Source organism: Aquarana catesbeiana, linkage group LG03 (genome assembly GCF_042186555.1).
Source record: "Aquarana catesbeiana isolate 2022-GZ linkage group LG03, ASM4218655v1, whole genome shotgun sequence".
NCBI lineage: Eukaryota > Metazoa > Chordata > Amphibia > Anura > Ranidae > Aquarana > Aquarana catesbeiana.
The window spans coordinates 38,899,884-38,917,888 of NC_133326.1; the positions used below are offsets into that span (position 1 = coordinate 38,899,884).

Consider the following 18,005-nt stretch of genomic DNA (forward strand, 5'->3'; position numbering starts at 1 on the left):
TAAATAGGAAAGTATACAATATATACTTGTTTTAAACTTTTTTTTTTTTTACATTTACATTTGAAAAAAGACACAAGTCCATCAAGTCCAACCTATGTGTGTGATTATATGTCAGTATTACATTGTATATCTCTGCATGTTGCGGTCGTTAAGGTGCCTATCTAATAGTTTCTTCAGTTACTTTCTGGTTTCTGGCCTAGACAAATGATGTCATACATCCTAGGACAGTCTTCACAAGGTGAGGAGGGACTTTTTCAGCTAAGCACACCCTTCTTTCTGCATGCCTGAGCCAAGGGCAGATAGATTCCAGGAAGTAAATGGTACAGTAATCATCTGCCCTTACTCAAGATGGCTATGCCTAAAAATGCTAGGAGTGTATTTTTCAAAGTGATTTCTCATCAAAATAAAGCATGAAGACATGAGTTTGCGTTGAATATTAAAATGAATTAAATGGCATCTTTGGTTTGTGGTGCTCAGATAAAGTGTATTTCCCCTTTAAGCTCAAGAAGTACATGAGCTCTTTTTGAGCGTATTCAGGCATTTTTGACCTCTTGGACTTTAATAGGAGGGCCTGTAGAGGCGGGATACAAGCACGTTCATGCATTTCTACACACATCCTTTGCCCCTGGAGCAGTGGCCTCACTAGGGTTGGTTGTCCATTGGTGCAGTATAACGAGGTGTCACCCCCCCAGGGCTCGACACTGAATGCACCATGTCGGTATGCTGGGGGGGATTGATGAAATATACCATGTCAATACGTAGGGAAGGTGGTGAATGGGGACTGTACCATGTTAGTATTTGGGGGGTGATGAATAGAATGTACCACGTCAGTATGTGTGTGTGTGTGGGGGGATGTTTTATTGAATGTACCATATCAGTATGTAGGGGGCTATCGATGGATTGTACCATGTCGCTATGTAAGGGGGTCATGGATGGAATGTACCATTTTACTATGTAGGCATGCAGTAGAGGAGGTTTGCAATGCACCATGTCTAAGTGATGTCAGAAGGGGGTGGGGATGGATGTCCTCTCCTGGTAGTTGGCAGAGGAAGTACACAGGACACACACTGACCTGCTGTCTCTCTCTCTCCAGTCTTATTTCTGATCTCCAGCACACAAGCAGTGGAAAACCTTCATCCCATCCTCTCCACAAACACTTTGACCCTGAATCTCCGTCTCCTATCCCTGCTTCATGGGTGTCGCCAACTCTGTAAATATGGTGGCTCATCCCAGCTAGGGATCCTGGCCTTCCCAGGGCCTGAGTGTACACTGGAGAGGTGTCACCCTTCTGGCGGGTGTCAACCGAGTGTGGTCTGCCCCCCCCCCGCACCCCCATAGGGACGCCACTGCCCTGAAGAACTCCTCAACCCTTCAAGAACTGCTCTCATCCCTTTGCCCTAGTTTAGGGAATGTGGTGAAGAAAGACTTTGCAAAGAAAAAGCAACCAGTTTCAGGAAAAATACCAAGACCAATGCGGTTGATTTACAAAAGGCTAATAGCCTGTTCATCTTGCAAAGGAATTTTCACTTTGCAAGGGAATTATCCCTAGACCCTTAGAAAATTAGGTGAAGCTCTGGTGACTTCCATCATCCAATTAAATACAAGTAATAATGCTATTTCTCTTACACATGATCAGGTGTTATTTGCAAAGTGAAATGTCCTCACAATCATCAAGCTCTGGGGAAAATCCCTTTGCAAAGTGAACAGCCTATTTGCTTTTAACAAATCCAAATCGACCCCTTTATGTCTAGGAGTCCACAAAGTAGATAAAAATGACCTGACATTTAAATTTCTCAATCTCAGAACACCGTCATGAAGATTATTTCAGGTAACACACTAGCAATTTCTAAAATGTGTAACAAATTGTTATACATTAATCTATTTTTTTATCAACAAGCTTCTCATGTGTTCTGAATCTAAAGGAATTTTTTTTACATTTGCATTCAAGCTATTACCAGGTTGATATCATCCCCCATAATAGCAACGACCCTGCCCACCGTGTGCCTGTCTGAAAATTAATAGTTCTGACTTCCCATGTCCAGAAAAACGAATCGGTTGTTATTCTACTTTCGTTTACACAAGAAGAAACAAAGACCCAGACACTAGAATGCTAATTAACTGAGGGCTCTGTGAAATTGAATTTATAAACACTCTTCATGAGCCTGGACGCATGCATTATGATTTTAGGAGGAGAAACGTTAGCGATGAAGTGTTTTAGCAAACAGCTCTAGACAAATGTGGCATTGGAAAGGAAAATAAAAATAGCAAAAGTCCAACCCGTATGGACTAAGGAATTCTAATCAAATTCTTCATCCTTTAGACTGCAATGTACCAGCCAACCAAGTTCTTTGTTTTTCTACATCCAAATGCAAAAATGCTAATTGTCTTGAAGGTGCAAGTGAATCTTTGACCAACATACAGTATTTATGGTGTTGTGACGTAGTTATTTATTTATTTTTAAATTCTTTATTTTAGTCTCTGTTCACACCTAGGCGTCTTTGGGCGTTTTTCTGCTGTAAGCCATCAGCTCTAAAAACGCCCAACAAGACAAATCCCATTCATCTCAAAAGACCCTGTTCACATCCGAGCGTTTTATCATCTGAAGCAAAGCGCCTGAAGCTCAAAAAATACAGGAGTTTCCTTTTTGGCAGATTACAATCGTTTTCTGCTTTTTACATTCGTGAAAAAATCATGCGACTTTCTGCCTGAAAACAAAATGTCCAGGTGTGAACAGAACCTAAAGCTTTCAGGATACAAAAGACTAAAGCAATCAGGAATGAAAAGAAAAACAAATACAAAAAACAAAAACAACAACAACAAAAAACAACAGGCAGTGAGCCACAACGGCCCATATCCACAATGTATGTATACATGAATATGAAGAGAAACCAGGGAAAAACTAGAATTAGGGCAAAAGCCCCCATGAACCGAAAGCATCCCCACACCACATGAAACATATTAACCACTTCAGCCCCGGAAGATTTTACCCCCTTCCTGACCAGAGCACTTTTTACAATTTGGCACTGCGTCGCTTTAACTGACAAATGCGTGGTTATGTAATGCTGTACCCAAACGAAATTTGCGTCTTTTTTAACCACAAATGGAGCTTTCTTTTGGTGGTATTTGATCACTTCTGCGTTTTTTTTTTTTTTGCGCCATAAACAAAAAAAGCGACAATTTTGAAAAAAAAACAATATTTTTTACTTTTTGCTATAATAAATATCCTCCAAATTTTTTTAAAAACAAATTTCTTCATCAGTTTAGGCTATGTATTCTTCTACATATCTTTTGTAAAAAAAATTAAAATAAGCATATATTGATTGGTTTGTGCAAAAGTTATAGCGTTTACAAACTATGGCAAAGATTTATGGCATTTTTATAATTTTTTTTTTTTTTTACTAGTAATGGCGGTGATCTGCGATTTTTAGCGGTATTGCGACATTGCGAAGGACAGATCGGACACTTTTGACACATTTTTGGGACCATTCATATACATCAATCAGTGCTATAAAAATGCACTGATTACTGTGCAAATGTCACTGACACAGGGAAGGGGTTAACACTAGGGGGCAATAAAGTAGTTAAATATGTGTTCTCTTAGTGTGTTCTAACTGTATGGGGATAGGACTGAGTAGGAGAGGAGACATATCGCTGTTCCTACTTACTAGGAACAAACGACATGTCACCTCTCCTCTGACAGCACAGATCCCCGTGCTGGCGCTCGTGCATGACCGCCAGCCATGCGCATTGGGTCCCCTGTCGTGCAGCGCTCTCTGGTGGCCAAAAAGGGGAAGGACATACCCATATGGGGTTTTGCCCAGGAGAGCCATTCTGCCACAGTATATCTGCGTGAGCCGATCGGGAACCAGTTAACAGGTTGAATATAAGTGTGTGTGTGTATGGGGGGGAGGTGGGGAGGGTGCTTCACTGAGTAAGAGCAGCTACATAGCGGGGGATATCATTTAATCAACCTAAAGGAGAAGAGTCAGTCTCATGTCTCCATGGAGTGGTGGAGATGCTCTGTTAAAAAAATAAAATAAAAAGAAGGAACTGTAATGGGAGGAGGGGGCGGTAGATTCCCTGTGAAGGTACCTGATGTGGTGACCTGCTGGGTCGGTCTCCAGTGTTTTGGTTAAACAGAGAGTGAGGATCGCCAGTTGTTTCCCAGGTCTACAGGACCCAAGGGCCTCCACATCCAGAGGAGGCAGTCATGACATAGTTAATTTTACCGCTCTCTGTTATTGTTTTACCATTGGCTGTCTTGGCTGCCACAACTGCATTGTTTGTTTAGCCAATAACAAAAAATAAGAGCAATTATGTTAATTGTACTATAGAGTTACTTCTGATTAGTAGGGTGTAGGTCCTTGGACTTGCCTTGAAAGTCTTGGGGGGAGGGCACATGGCCTTATGGCCATGAAGTCTCCCTTTGGGGAAGCCCCACCTAGTACTTGGGTGGTCTCCAAACCAAAAGAATAGGGTTCGCCTGGTTTTGGCTGTGTGGACCACAGGTTCCCAGTCCTCGTCAGGAATCTTGCACCCTGGGAGTTCAAGGCTGGAGCCCTTTATCTTCAGAGGACGACCATGTGTTACAACCTGTGCATTTTTTCTTGTGTGCCAATGCATTCATTCCTTGATAATGGCTGTTTATGTAAACAGGTGCAGACCATCGGCTGGAACCGAAGATAATCAAGGCAGAAGAACGTCACCAGCACACCATGGCTTTCCAATGTGGGTCCAAAGCTTTATTTAGCAATCACATTGTTATGGCAAAAGCAACGTTTTCAGAGTCTCGCTGTGTCCCTTCACCAGGCTAGTGGAATGGTATAGAACATGAGTATCTAGTCTCCGTCAGTAATTCCCAATTTCCCTTTGTGTCCCAATATCCCTTTGGGATTAATAAAGTATTCTGTATCTTGCGCCCTGGGGGTTTAGGACCCAGGTCCTTTTTCTTCAGAGGCGGACCGTGTGTTGTAACCTATGTGTTTTTTTTTTGTGGTTCACTTTTTGTATGCTCACTCTTTAATTGCACCTGGTGTTAATTTTGTTTTTTATGTGCACCTGACCGTGGAGCTTAAAAAAGAGTAATCTATCGAGATTGGACTTGGTTTCTTGTTTAACAAGATCATATGAAAGATTTCTTTAAATATTTAAAATATATAATCGGATGAGTTGTTGTGGAAAACAACTACCGTATCATTCCATTTGTGTTTAATCCTGCTGTAGCACAAATCAGCTCCATTTAGGCCTCATGCACTCCGATGCTCCTATACTGATGCTTTGTGGGCTTTTGATATTGTTTGCCCAAGCCCCTGAACACACCTCAATAAAAGCCTATGGGGTTGATTTACTAAAGGCAAATAGACTGTGAACTCTTGCAAGTGCAGTTGCTCCAGAGCTTAGTAAATGAGGTAAAGCTTAACTTTACAAAGAACAACCAATCACATGCAAGGAAAATAAAAAAACTGAATCATTGCTTGCACATGATTGGATTATGGAAGTCAGCAGAGCTCTTCCTCATTTACTAAGCTCTGGAGCAACTGCACTTGTGGAGTGCACGCACAGTCTAGTTGCCTTTAGTAAATCAACCCCTCTGTGTCCATGCGCACATGGGGGTTGTTTTACTAAAGGCAAATAGGCTGGGCACTTTGCAAAGTGCAGTTTCATTCTGCAAGTGCAGTTGCTCCAGAGATTGGAAAATTAGGCATAGTTTCACTTTACAAAGAACACCCACTCACATGCAAAAAAAAAATTAAAAAACTCAGCAATTTTGCTTGCACATGATTGGATGATGGAAGTCAGCAGAGCTTCTGCTCATTTACTGATCTCTGGAGCAACTGCACTTGCAAATTGCACAGTCTATTTGACTTTAGTAAATCAATCCTATAGGCCAGTGATGGCGAACCTTGACACTCCAGATGTTTTGGAACTACATTTCCCATGATGCTCATGCACTCTGCAGTGTAGGTGAGCATCATGGGAAATGTAGTTCCAAAACATCTGGAGTGTCAAGGTTCGCCATCACTGGCCATAGGCTTTTACCAGAGTTTAGAATCAGCAGAGTTTAGAGGCAGTCAAAGCTCCTCTCCTGAACGCAGAAGAATCAAGTTCGGGAGAGGAGCTTTTGAGCTTCAAAAATGACAAACGTCTTAAATGTGCATAAATGTATCTAGGGGTGTTAAGCACTTCAGTATTTCTTAATTTCAATGGCCAGAATACATTAAAATTCTGACCAATGCCCAAATAAAGGCCCAAACACCAAATGCTGATAATCTCTGCTAAATTCACCTAAACTGGTTTAATAAAATGCAGCATGAGTTTATAACGCTGATTTTCTCCTGTCGGGAGAAACAGGGGTTGCAATAAACCAGTGTGCACAAAGCCTTAAAGTTCCTTCTCTTGAAAGCTTGTGGGGGTAGGTAAAAGGAGCTTCCAGGATCCAATTAGAAGTGAAATAAAGGTGAATATGTAGTTGTTTTTATTGAAAGTATTAAAGCATGATAAAAGCAACGCGTTTCAGGGACAAAAATAAAAATGTACAGAAAAATATAAAGTATATAGATATATATAGATATATATATAGTAAAGGGATACTGTACTTGATGTTTTTAGACTACATTATTTTTAAAGAAACTCTTCTTGTCCATTTCAATATTCTGCTTTCCTTTAGGTCGTTTTAATCAGTTTTTATTACGTTTTTAAAAATGTATACTGTTTTTTGCTTTTCAAATACAGCTTCACCCTTGTATACAATGTGTCAACATATATGACATGTAAACAATTTTTATCCTCTTAACCTTTATTTCCATATATGTACATCATGCTATATATATTTGTTCTGTACATTTTTATTTTTGTCTCTGATAGCCCTAAAGAAGGGGTAGTTTTTGTTCCCCCCGAAACATGTTGGTTTTTTAATGCTTGAGCTTCCCCAATACGCCCCCACCATCACTCACTCGCAGACCCTCAACTGAGAACGTCAGTCCAGCGCGGTCTCCCACCTGCAAGAGTTCTTCTGAAAGCAGAAGAACCGCGTTCAGCAGAGGAGCTTTTGGGCATAAAAACGCCAAACGCATGCTAAACATGATATAAAGGCAAAGGCTAGGCACGCTTAGCACTTGAGCATTTATTAATTTCAACGGCAAGAATAAATTAAAATTCTGGCCAATTAAGTAAATAAGCGGCAAGCGCACCTGAACGTGTCTAAATGCTCCTAGTCGCATTTTAAATAACCATGGCTTGGGTGCATCATTAACGCTGATTTTCTCCTGTCAGCGTTTAGAATAAACCAGTGCACATGGGGCCTAAATCTTGAACATTTGGACAAGAATGTTGTTGAGTATGTGGTTATAGGTGAACAAGTATGTTGCGCATAAATGAAATAAACAGTAAATAAATGATATAAACAAGTGAGTCCAAGAGTCACAAACGTGACACAATAGTGAAAGTTCGAATGTTGTGTCACCAGCTTCCTCCACCTTGTGCAACCACCACCAAAAAAATAGGATGTGCCCTTACCAGAGTATGTGGTTAAGCCATTTGTGACTACTTCAGTCTACAAAATACGTACTTTATGCCAAGAAAATAAACATCTGACCTCTCACGGGTAAGACAGCGATATCGCCTTCCACAAGGTGATGACAATTGTAATGATGCCTCTAGAAAAATCAACAACATTTTCACACTAATAGAATATTGCCTTCTGCTAGCTTTTTATAGACATACTAGGCCCAATGAAAGAAGAGGCCTTTTGGCAAGAGAGAGTTAAAATTAATAAATATTAAAAATGGTTTAGAAGTGTGATTTTTTTACACCACTGAACTGAATGTTGTTAACCCCAAATGACAATTGCATGTTAACATAAGCCAGAAATCCACACCTGCTTTAGACTATAAATATGCATTAGTCTCATATAGATGGTTCGGAAAACAGCCTACAAAGGATTCAGAAGTAAAGGGTTGACTCCTTATGGAGTATAGAATGGATATGAATGGGTGCACCAGTCAAACACCGAATCCTGACATCAACTACTGTGCATAAATATAAGATAATAGTAAGACATAAAATGTAAAGGTTGAGCATTCCAGAATTGTTTATATATAATTGCCATTGTAAACGAACCGCTGTTGATGGAGCAAATCATTTTTATATATTACGTAGGGCCGTTTTCTTTTTGTTTGTTTTTTTTTCAAGCTGCGTTAATGATCTAACACATGGGGTATATCCCAAACATGAGGGCTTGATGAAGTGATATATGGGTTTTCCTCTAATGACACATCCATTGGTGGTGGAATTATCATTACTGGAAAAGCATCCCAGTAGTGTTGCTCACAGACTGGATAACTACTCAAGAGACAGACGTCAATTGCTAATATACTGGTCAAGTGGTGTGAAGAAGGCTTTTTCTATTGACCAGAAGCAGCATGCTACAAACTGCTTCTGAAATGAGGACCATTTACAGTAACATAATTTAACGACTTGGAGTTAACTTGCAGCAACATAAAATACGACCACGCCAACAGTTCGGGACGGATCTGTATAGTTAGATTACTAGGTGGGTCTTTATAACTTGGTGAGAAAAAGACTGAAAATAAACAGTAGATTTTTTAACATTTCCTAAATGCGGAATCTAACATTATTTTAGTGCCGTTTGCAACTGTAGTTGAAGCCAAGTTGTAGACTTTTAGTAACACATTACTATGTTTTCCATGAAGCAAATGGAGCAGATGCTTAACATAACAATTGAAACAGTCATTGAGGTATCTGATAATGTCCTCCTAAAAGCATTTTAAACCCATGTATGTCTTGTTTAGTAAAAGACCCATAGACCTAATAAGCATATTTATGTTGAAGTCTGTTACAGAAGCTTGTTAGTTGTAGATTGATATTTAATAACAAATCCCCTACAGTTGGACTTATAAATATAAAGCTTTTGGCCTTCTATATTTTACAGCTGGTTACATGTTTTTCAGAGATAAACCAATCCCTGACGTTCAGAATATGGCAACAAAAAAGGGTCATTATCCAGTTCGCCCATATGTGTCCATTATGACTACATTTTACACAATGTCTAGTAATGATCTCCCTAATGTTGATTGACAGAACCATTATTATAATCATTATTTAGCCACATGTACAGCAATATCAGGACCGATGTCCATTACGGGAGGACAATCTGGAACTAGAGGGCGTTCCTATGAAATTCAACATAATAGCTTTTGTTTGCTATGTATGTCTGCCTTTACACACACATGAACTTTAATGGCATCCCAGTCTTAGTCTGTAGGGTTCAATATTGAGTTGGCCCACCCTTTGCAGCTATAACAGCTTCAACTCTTCTGGGAAGGCTGTCCACAAGGTTTAGGAGTGTGTCTATGGGAATGTTTGACCATTCTTCCAAAAGTGCATTTGTGAGGTCAGGCACTGATGTTGGACGAGAAGGCCTGGCTCACAGTCTCTGCTCTAATTCATCCCAAAGGTGTTCTATCAGGTTGAGGTCGGGACTCTGTGCAGGACAGTCAAGTTCCTCCACCCCAAACTCGATAATCCATGTCTTTATGGACCTTGCTTTGTGCACTGGTCCAAATCATTTGGTGGAGGGGGGATTATGGTGTGGGGTTGTTTTTCAGGGGTTGGGTTGGCCCCTTAGTTCCAGTTAAGGGAACTCTTAAGGCATCAGCATACCAAGACATTTTGGACAATTTCATGCTCCCAAATTTGTGGAAACAGTTTGGGGATGGCCCCTTTCTGTTCCAACATGACTGAGCACCAGTGCACAAAGGAAGGTCCATAAAGACATGGATGAGCAAGTTTGGGGTGAAGGAACTTGACTGGCCTGCACAGAATCCTGACCTCAACCCGATAAAATACCTTTGGGGTGAATTAGAGTGGAGTCTGTGCGCTAGGCCTTCTCATCCACTTCAGTGCCTGACCTCATATATGCGCTTCTGGAAGAATGGTCAAACATTTCCATAGACACACTCCTAAACCTTGTGGACAGCCTTCCTGGAAGAGTTGAAGCTGTTATAACTGCAAAGGGTGGGACAACTCAATATTTAACCTACGGACTAAGACTGGGATGCCGTTTAAGTTCATGTGCATGGAAAGACAGGTGTCCCAATACTTTTGGTAACAGTGTACAGTATGTGAACCCAACCTGATTAGATTGTGATTTACAAATTCCTAGATATAATGGCACAGTAGCTTTCTTTTTAGTCTTTCTTTCTTTGATTTACATCTGGTGATCTATCCAGTAAGTTTGTTGTTTTTTTACAGGCTCAAGCTCCCCAGCAGAATGTATCAGTTTACATAGATGAGGCAAACCACTTAACACTGGTAGGGGTAAACAAAACGATTAGCTTTTATTTATTCATGTAAAACCTTTATCCCAAAAGGAATAAAACTGTTGGTGGCCCATCCATACGGGGCGCAGGGGCACCGACCCCCTAAACCATGCACCCGGCCCCTAATTTACATGCAGGGCTTCAGACACATGGATTCCAATGGGCTTTTTTTCTGAAGCACATGATCAGAGCCTGAGCCTCTAATTGGCTTAAAAAAAGGGTGGGCTTGGGGTGCAGAGCACTGCGCCCTGAGCCCACCCAGTTGTGTGAAAATAGCAAATTAATACTCACTATTGTATTCCTGTCTCTCCTTCTGGCCCATCAGGAAGCAGTTTCTGTGACCCAATTGGCCAAGAGTCTTAGGACTCCCTGTCCAATCGTGTCTCAGGACACACTTCCTGTTTGCCCTGGTAGAGAATCAATGGCTCGGATCCTCATTCCCTCTGACTCCAAAGGTAATGCTCTGATCACCACCGCCCCGTCTGTCTCCAGCAGGTGGGTGGGGAGTTTGATCGCCGCATTCACTTCTGTCTCCGGGGGTGGGGGGGAGGTGTGCGATTGCCGCCATTCCCTTCCATCTCCTGCAGGTTGGGGGGGCCTGTTTTGATTGCCACATTCACTTCAGTCTGGGCCAACTCAATATTGAACCCTACGGACTAATGCCCCGTACACACGGTCGGACATTGATCGGACATTCCGACAACAAAATCCATGGATTTTTTCCGACGGATGTTGGCTCAAACTTGTCTTGCATACACGCGGTCACACAAAGTTGTTGGAAAATCTGATCGTTCTGAACGCGGTGACGTATAACACGTACCGTGGGACTATAAACGGGGCAGTAGCCAATAGCTTTCGTCTCTTAATTTATTCTAAGCATGCGTGGCACTTTGTGTGTCGGATTTGTGTACACACGATCGGAATTTCCAACAACGGATTTTGTTGTCGGAAAATTTTATAGCAAGCTCTCAAACTTTGTGTGTCGAAAATTCTGATGGAAAATGTGTGATGGAACCTACACACGGTCAGAATTTCCGACAACAAGGTCCGATCACACATTTTCCATTGGAAAATCCGACCGTGTGTACGGGGCATAAGACTGGGATGACATTTAGGTTCATGTGACTGTAAAGGCAGGTGTCCCAATACTTTTGGTAATATAGTATATATATATATATATATATGTCTGTGATGTTTGCTTGTTGTTTAGACTAATTAGGTGCTTTATTGATATAAATTTTCATATTGGATATAAAAAAAAGGTATGGGCCCACTAACTAAGCCAATAACATTGCTATTTCCCAACTTTGATCAACAAAACCCGATAGAGTCATAAAGATGCCATATGGAAAAAGTATTAAAAAAAAAATAACTAGCATATGACTTATACAGTAAGTCAAGGCATGTGCTCTGCTAATTATATACATTAAAAGAGGAAAGCCTAGACTCATGTTATACTTTACCATGGCATACTTGGGTAGTAAAAAAAAAACAAAAAAACAAGACAATAAGAGACAACGCCCAACATTGATCGAACTTTTGCCTCTGTCTAAAGAAAAAAACCTCATCACGTGGGCGGGAGTACCACATTCTACTGCAGGGCGGGGTGGACAAAGTGTCGCAAAGTCCCATACCAAAGAAAATGGACTGTGAGCTCTATACCCCTACTAAATGGCGCATTGGTGGTTGGCACTCCACTAAAGTTAAAAAAAGTAATGTTTAAATAATAAGTATTTAAAACAACAGGTAGGTAAAGTAATCTGAAGTCCATTTATTCCCTTTCAAAATAGAATTTTTAGAAATTATATAAGAGAAAATCTAGTACATGTAATAATAACAATTATAGCTATATGTACTATATTGCTGTCATGGAAACCAAAGGAGGAGATATTATAAAAGCAAGTACAAGTAGGGTATATAGGGTGAAGAAAACATTTTAACTCGAATAAGGAGACATATAAAACTGTTGACCTCTGTTAAAATATTGGTTTACCATTTGGGCCAAAAAAATGACCCTCTTCCCATCTCAAAAATGACAGATGCCTCCAAACAAATGACACATGCAATTCCAGTGATTAAAAATGCCTCCAAACAGCTCATATAGGCAAAGACCGGGGGAAAGGAGAAGGAAGATTTAAAAAAAAAATAGAAAAATAGATCTTGTTTCAGCCACAACATGCTAGTTCTCAAGTTGCCCTCAAGTAATCGTCATCCATGATGACAACGAGTCTTAAATGATAACACCAAAGGGCAATTTCCAATTTACTGACAATCCCCGCAGATGTATTTCTGCCACAGTGTAACCTAAAATCATGCATTCGAGGCTGGGCGAATCATGCTATGTATTACGCTGAAGTGCAAAGGCTTATGTTTAATTACTTTCCTGATTCCGCTGAAATTAGCTCAGTACTGCTGGCTCCAGGTCATCTAATCCATTTCGTGTTTCCCATGCCTCACTCTATGCATTCTTGTTCACAAGGACTTTATTGCCAAATGAAATAAATAGACTTACAGAACCCAAAATGGTTCTAAATGAGATGTTCATGAAGCATGGCAAAATCTATAAACACCATCCAGGCAGAGTAGAGGAGCAGGCAACATATGTTACAGCAACCTGCAATCTACAAACAAATACTACCAATATCTGATATTTTACTGCCAGATGAAGCAACAACTGTCAGCCAGAGTTGGATTGCACAGAGAACACTAATGTACAACCAAAGGCCATGTACTGTTTATCAATGCGGACTTGAATAAAGCTTTATTTTACATCTCCAGTCTCCGGTGTTAACTTGTTTTTTTTTTTTTTTTCCCATGATATGTCCACACACTTCCATGACACCATCACTTCCTAGGGATTATCTGTAGTGTGTGATCTAGTTGGTGAGCTGAATATTTAAACACGCTGTGCTGTGTTTTAAATGAGAGGGTGGGGAAGCAATCTCCATGGCTCTTTCACAAATGCATAGTGTGAAAAAAAAAAAAATCCTGACGACAAGACATTTAGCAAACCTTCCTCCAACCAGAATGGGCTTTAATGCAAGAATTGTCTAGCAACCAGGGATTGGGACATGGGAGCACAAATTCATGTATAGGTTTTCTGACAACCGATGCTTATAAATGTCCCTTATAACTCTCATCCCAAACATCCATTGATGGTGCATTTTTTTTGTTTGCCAAAACCATCTCCTCGTGACTTGACAGATAGCACATTTTCCTTTTAAAGAACTTTACCGCCATTATAAATTATTGCAACACCATTACTATGAACAATTCAGGAGCTTTTACATTTTCACTGCCAGAAGAAAGCTGCCAAGCTCTATAGACACCAAGACTGTGATTCATATCACTTATGGGGAGTTACAGATAAAAACAATTAACCCCTTCAACTCAACAAGGCTTATAGCAACAACATCAGATGAGTCAATGTATTACTTTATCATACAGTAGCAACACAAGGTATCTGCATGGTGACCCAACCTGTCAATCATATTTACTCCATTATTAACATTTGGTGGAGGCAAACTTTGCATACATACTGTACATGCCATTGTTTTAACAAAACAAATAAAAAAAAGGATCATTTTGCAAGCAAGATGAGAGTTATACTGCCAAAACAAATAACATTTAACTGAAGACTGCAGTTGTTCAACAGTCTATTGCAACAAAGTCATGGTGACAAACAGCACTGGATGTGTGGATAGGGTGGATCTGAAGCAAAGGCACGTCCTGTCTGTCTTTGGTGTCCATCTCCTTCTATAGACGGAGCTACAGAAAATTCAATACACACTTAACGATTATGATCCTTGGAGACCAAGATTCCCAAATGCATGCTTGCTTTGGAGCCAAGCATGCCTTAAGGAACGTAAACATATTCACATATATATATATATATATATATATATATATATATATATATAAATATATATGTGTGTGAATATATTTAAGTTCCTTGAGGCATGCTTGACTTCAATGCAATATATATATATATATATATATATATATGCACACATGCACGATCATGGTCCCTGGAAACCAAGATTCCCAACTGCATGCTTGCATTGGAGCCAAGCAGCCAAGCATGCCTTAAGGAACATATACATATATATAAAAATATATACATATATATATATATATATATATATATATATATATATATATATATATACAAAATGAAGTTCCTTAAGGCATGCTTGGCTCCAATCCAATATATATGTATATATATATATATATATATATATATATATATATATATATATATATATATATATATATTTTTTTTTTTTTTTTTTTTTTCCTATTCACAAGAGGGGAGTTTGACTTGATAACCATGCAGTAAAGCAGTTACTCTCTATCTCTATTGAACAGCTATTTTGCTTAACCAAATTGATTAAACACATTAATGCTACAGGCAGATCAATCACTACAGTATTAAGATCAAGCTATATTCTGCTGCTGTGCCATGGTGTACCAATTCAACTAAAAGGAAGAGCAAAGCAAGTCAAAAGCCTCCTATTCCCCCAGCACTAGAGTTATGACCATCTTTCCCATGTAGGAACTTAATGCTAACCATAGAGCAAAATCAGCCTTTTAGCAAGTCAGGGATCATTTGTTGCAGGGTGCAAAAAAAAAAAAAAGAAGAAAGAAATCACAGCATAGCCAAGCAATGATACACAGATGCCCAAGCTGCTGCACCTGGCACTGGGCTCCAAAGACCTACCACCATCACACACAGCCTATACCCCCCCCCCCCCCTTATACAAAGCAAGACTTACATCGAAATGATGTTCTTGGAGATGTCAGTGATGTTGAGGCTGCTGCTCCCATTGCTGGCTCCCGATTCCTGCCCTTCCAATAGGGGAAATATGTTGCCTTCGTCCGGTTTAAAGCAGGAGATGTCAGTCTTGTTGCAAACACAATTCGCTGGGCAAGCCACCACCGAACCCATGTAGTCCAGCCAAAGGCTCCATAATAAGAAAATCCTCCAGAAACTGCACTTTGTAGGGCAAAGACACAGATCCATGACAACCAGTGGCTCTTCAGCCCCCCCAAAAAAAACACAAAAGGGGGGGGGAGAAAAGGGAAAGGGGGGGAAGGGAGGGGAAGGAAACCCAAAAAATAATAAAAAAAATAATCTCAGCTTCTGATGGTGATGGGCGATCAGATGCAAAATCCTCCAGCAGCTAAAGTCATCCTGGAATGGCTCAGTAGCGCAGTGCTCTCAGCCTACCGACATGCATGGGTCCGGATGATACTGCTGCTGCTGCTGTCTTCTTGATTCCAGATTGCCTTTTTTTTCCAGGAGAACTATAAGACTTCTGAGGAATGCAACAGAAGATGGGGGAGACAGTGAAAAAAAAAAATCGGGTGCTAAAGTCACCAAGTCCCACCTACTGGGCAGATTTCAAATTGTCACACCTGCAAAAAAAAAAAAAAAAAAAAAAAAGAAAAAGAGGGGGGCAAAGAGGAATCAGGGAAAAGGGAGTGATACATAGACAAGATCAGAGATCAAACAGCACCATTTGTAACCTGATGTATGCAAAAAAATGAGACAAACACACTACACCTCCTCTATAAAGCAAGCCAAAGCTTCAAGCTTTCCTACAGACATCCCTCTAAGGATGGTTCTTGGCTCATCCCTGGGATCTGCAGAGCAAGAAAAAGTTCAGGATCCTAGGCTGGTGATCTGCCTGGCATGCTGGCAGTAGGGATGGGTTACCGACACCATATGGTGGGATCAGCTGGCCAATTGGAGTATTTTTTTTTTTTTTGCTATGGAAAGGATGCAAGCTTTCAGTGGAGATTATTGGTGGTGGATGATGGGGGTTGAAGTACTGGTCATCTGATTAGGATCTGCAGCCAGTGTCCAAAAATGCAAAGGATGCAAGATGAATGAAGACTAAACGATAAAAAAGATAAAATGAAGACTAATGGATAAAAGAGGAATGAAAGACTAAAGGATAAAAACAAGAATGAAGACTAACAAATGAAGACTAAAGGATAAAAAAAAATAAATAAAAAGGCAAGGGAGCCTCCAGCGCTGAGGGCAGCAAATTAAGATGCATGATGCATTTTTTGGCACCCTAAGCAAAGCTTAATTTGCGGTGCCCTTCATCAAGGGTCCCTTGGATGCTGCTCTGTAACCTGCTCCTATTGCAGACACATCACATCAATATAGAGACACAACACACACAAGACATTGAGAACACAAGATGGACCTGCTAGTAGTAGGAGGGGGGTACAGGTGCATGTCACTGTGCCCCAGGTTTGTAGCTCCAGACGATCTGTTTTCTCTTGTCCAAAGCAAAAGGGAAAAAAAAGGTGGGAGTCTCAGCTGTTTACTGAGAGCCAGAGAATCAAAGCTGTGTGATCAGTATGAGGAGGACAGAGAGAGAGAGAGGGAGAGAGGGAGAGAGAGAGAGGGAGGAGAGTGGCAGCACACACACACTCACACACCAAAACTAATTCTCTATGCAGTATGATGAAAAGGAGGGCAGCAAGGAGGAAAAAAAAATCCCCTTTATCCTAATCCCCTACTTTATGCACACTTGTGGAATCCCCTCTCTACCCTCTTCATTGCATGCTGAAAAAAAATACAATCCTGGAATCCTAAAGGAAGGCTGAATCATTATTATTCCTGGGATCAAAAAAATGCCTGCTAATTCCCTCTCCTTTATGTAATAGGAGCTCACTATAGGATTGCAGATTTGGATGACATAGGACACTTCTAATATTTATCAATAGCAATCAGCAGTTCTGTACATTGTTTGTAAATATTCACTGTAAATATTTAAAAATATTTTTTTGTTTTATACATAATAGCATTGATATTAAAATAATAATAATAAATAAATAAATAATAATATATTACTTTTATATATATATATATATATATATATATATATATATATATATATATATATATATATATATATATATATATATATATATATATAGTGAATTGTATAGACATATAGCTTGGTGTTACACAAAAAGTCCCAGAATCCAAGTTTTATGGCTTCTGTAACAGTTTACAACTATTTATGACATTTATATTTACAGTTCTGTACATTGTAAATATTCATTGTAAATATTTATACATTATTTTTTGTTTTATACATAGTAAATACATAAATAAATGTATTATTTTATATATGTCTGCCCTCATGTTGTAAAGCACTGCGCAAACTGTTGGCAAACTGTTGGCGCTATACACAACCTGTATAATAATATATATATATATATATATATATATATATATATATATATAGATAGATAGATAGATAGATAGATAGATAGATAGATAGATAGATAGATCTATATATCTATATATCTATATCTATATCTATATCTATCTATATATATATATATATATATGTATATAAATAGATAGATATAGATATATATCTGTCTATCTATATATATATATATATATATATATATATATATATCTATATAGTTAATTGTATTGACCTATAGCTTTGTGTTACACAAAAAGTCCTAGAATCCAAGATTTATGTGGCTTCTACTATAACAGTTTGCAATTATTTATGACATTTATATTTACAGTTCTGTACATTGTTTGTAAATATTCATTGTAAATATTTATAAATTATTTTTTTATTTTATACATAATAAAATGTATTACTTTTACTTTTATATATA

At 39.3% G+C, this 18,005-nt stretch overlaps 1 protein-coding gene across 8 annotated transcripts in view; it reads right to left on the minus strand.

Annotated features, from left to right (window-relative positions):
• The window catches only part of NTRK3 (neurotrophic receptor tyrosine kinase 3), a 1,063,191-nt gene extending 1,046,396 nt beyond the window's left edge, over positions 1 to 16,795 (minus strand). For 4 of the 8 annotated variants that reach the window (XR_012242732.1, XR_012242731.1, XR_012242729.1 and 1 more), the window contains exons 1-2: positions 16,559 to 16,795; positions 15,116 to 15,758 (exon numbers count right to left, since the gene is read on the minus strand). Coding sequence is in view for 4 of the 8 variants with exons in the window: in XM_073618426.1 (XP_073474527.1) it covers positions 15,116 to 15,363 (248 nt within the window). In the remaining 4 variants the exon portion in view is untranslated. The remainder of the gene's footprint in view (positions 1 to 15,115; positions 15,759 to 16,558) is intronic. The other 4 variants (XM_073618429.1, XM_073618427.1, XR_012242730.1 and 1 more) reach the window with 3 other exon arrangements.
• Between the last annotated feature and the right edge of the window lie 1,210 nt (positions 16,796 to 18,005).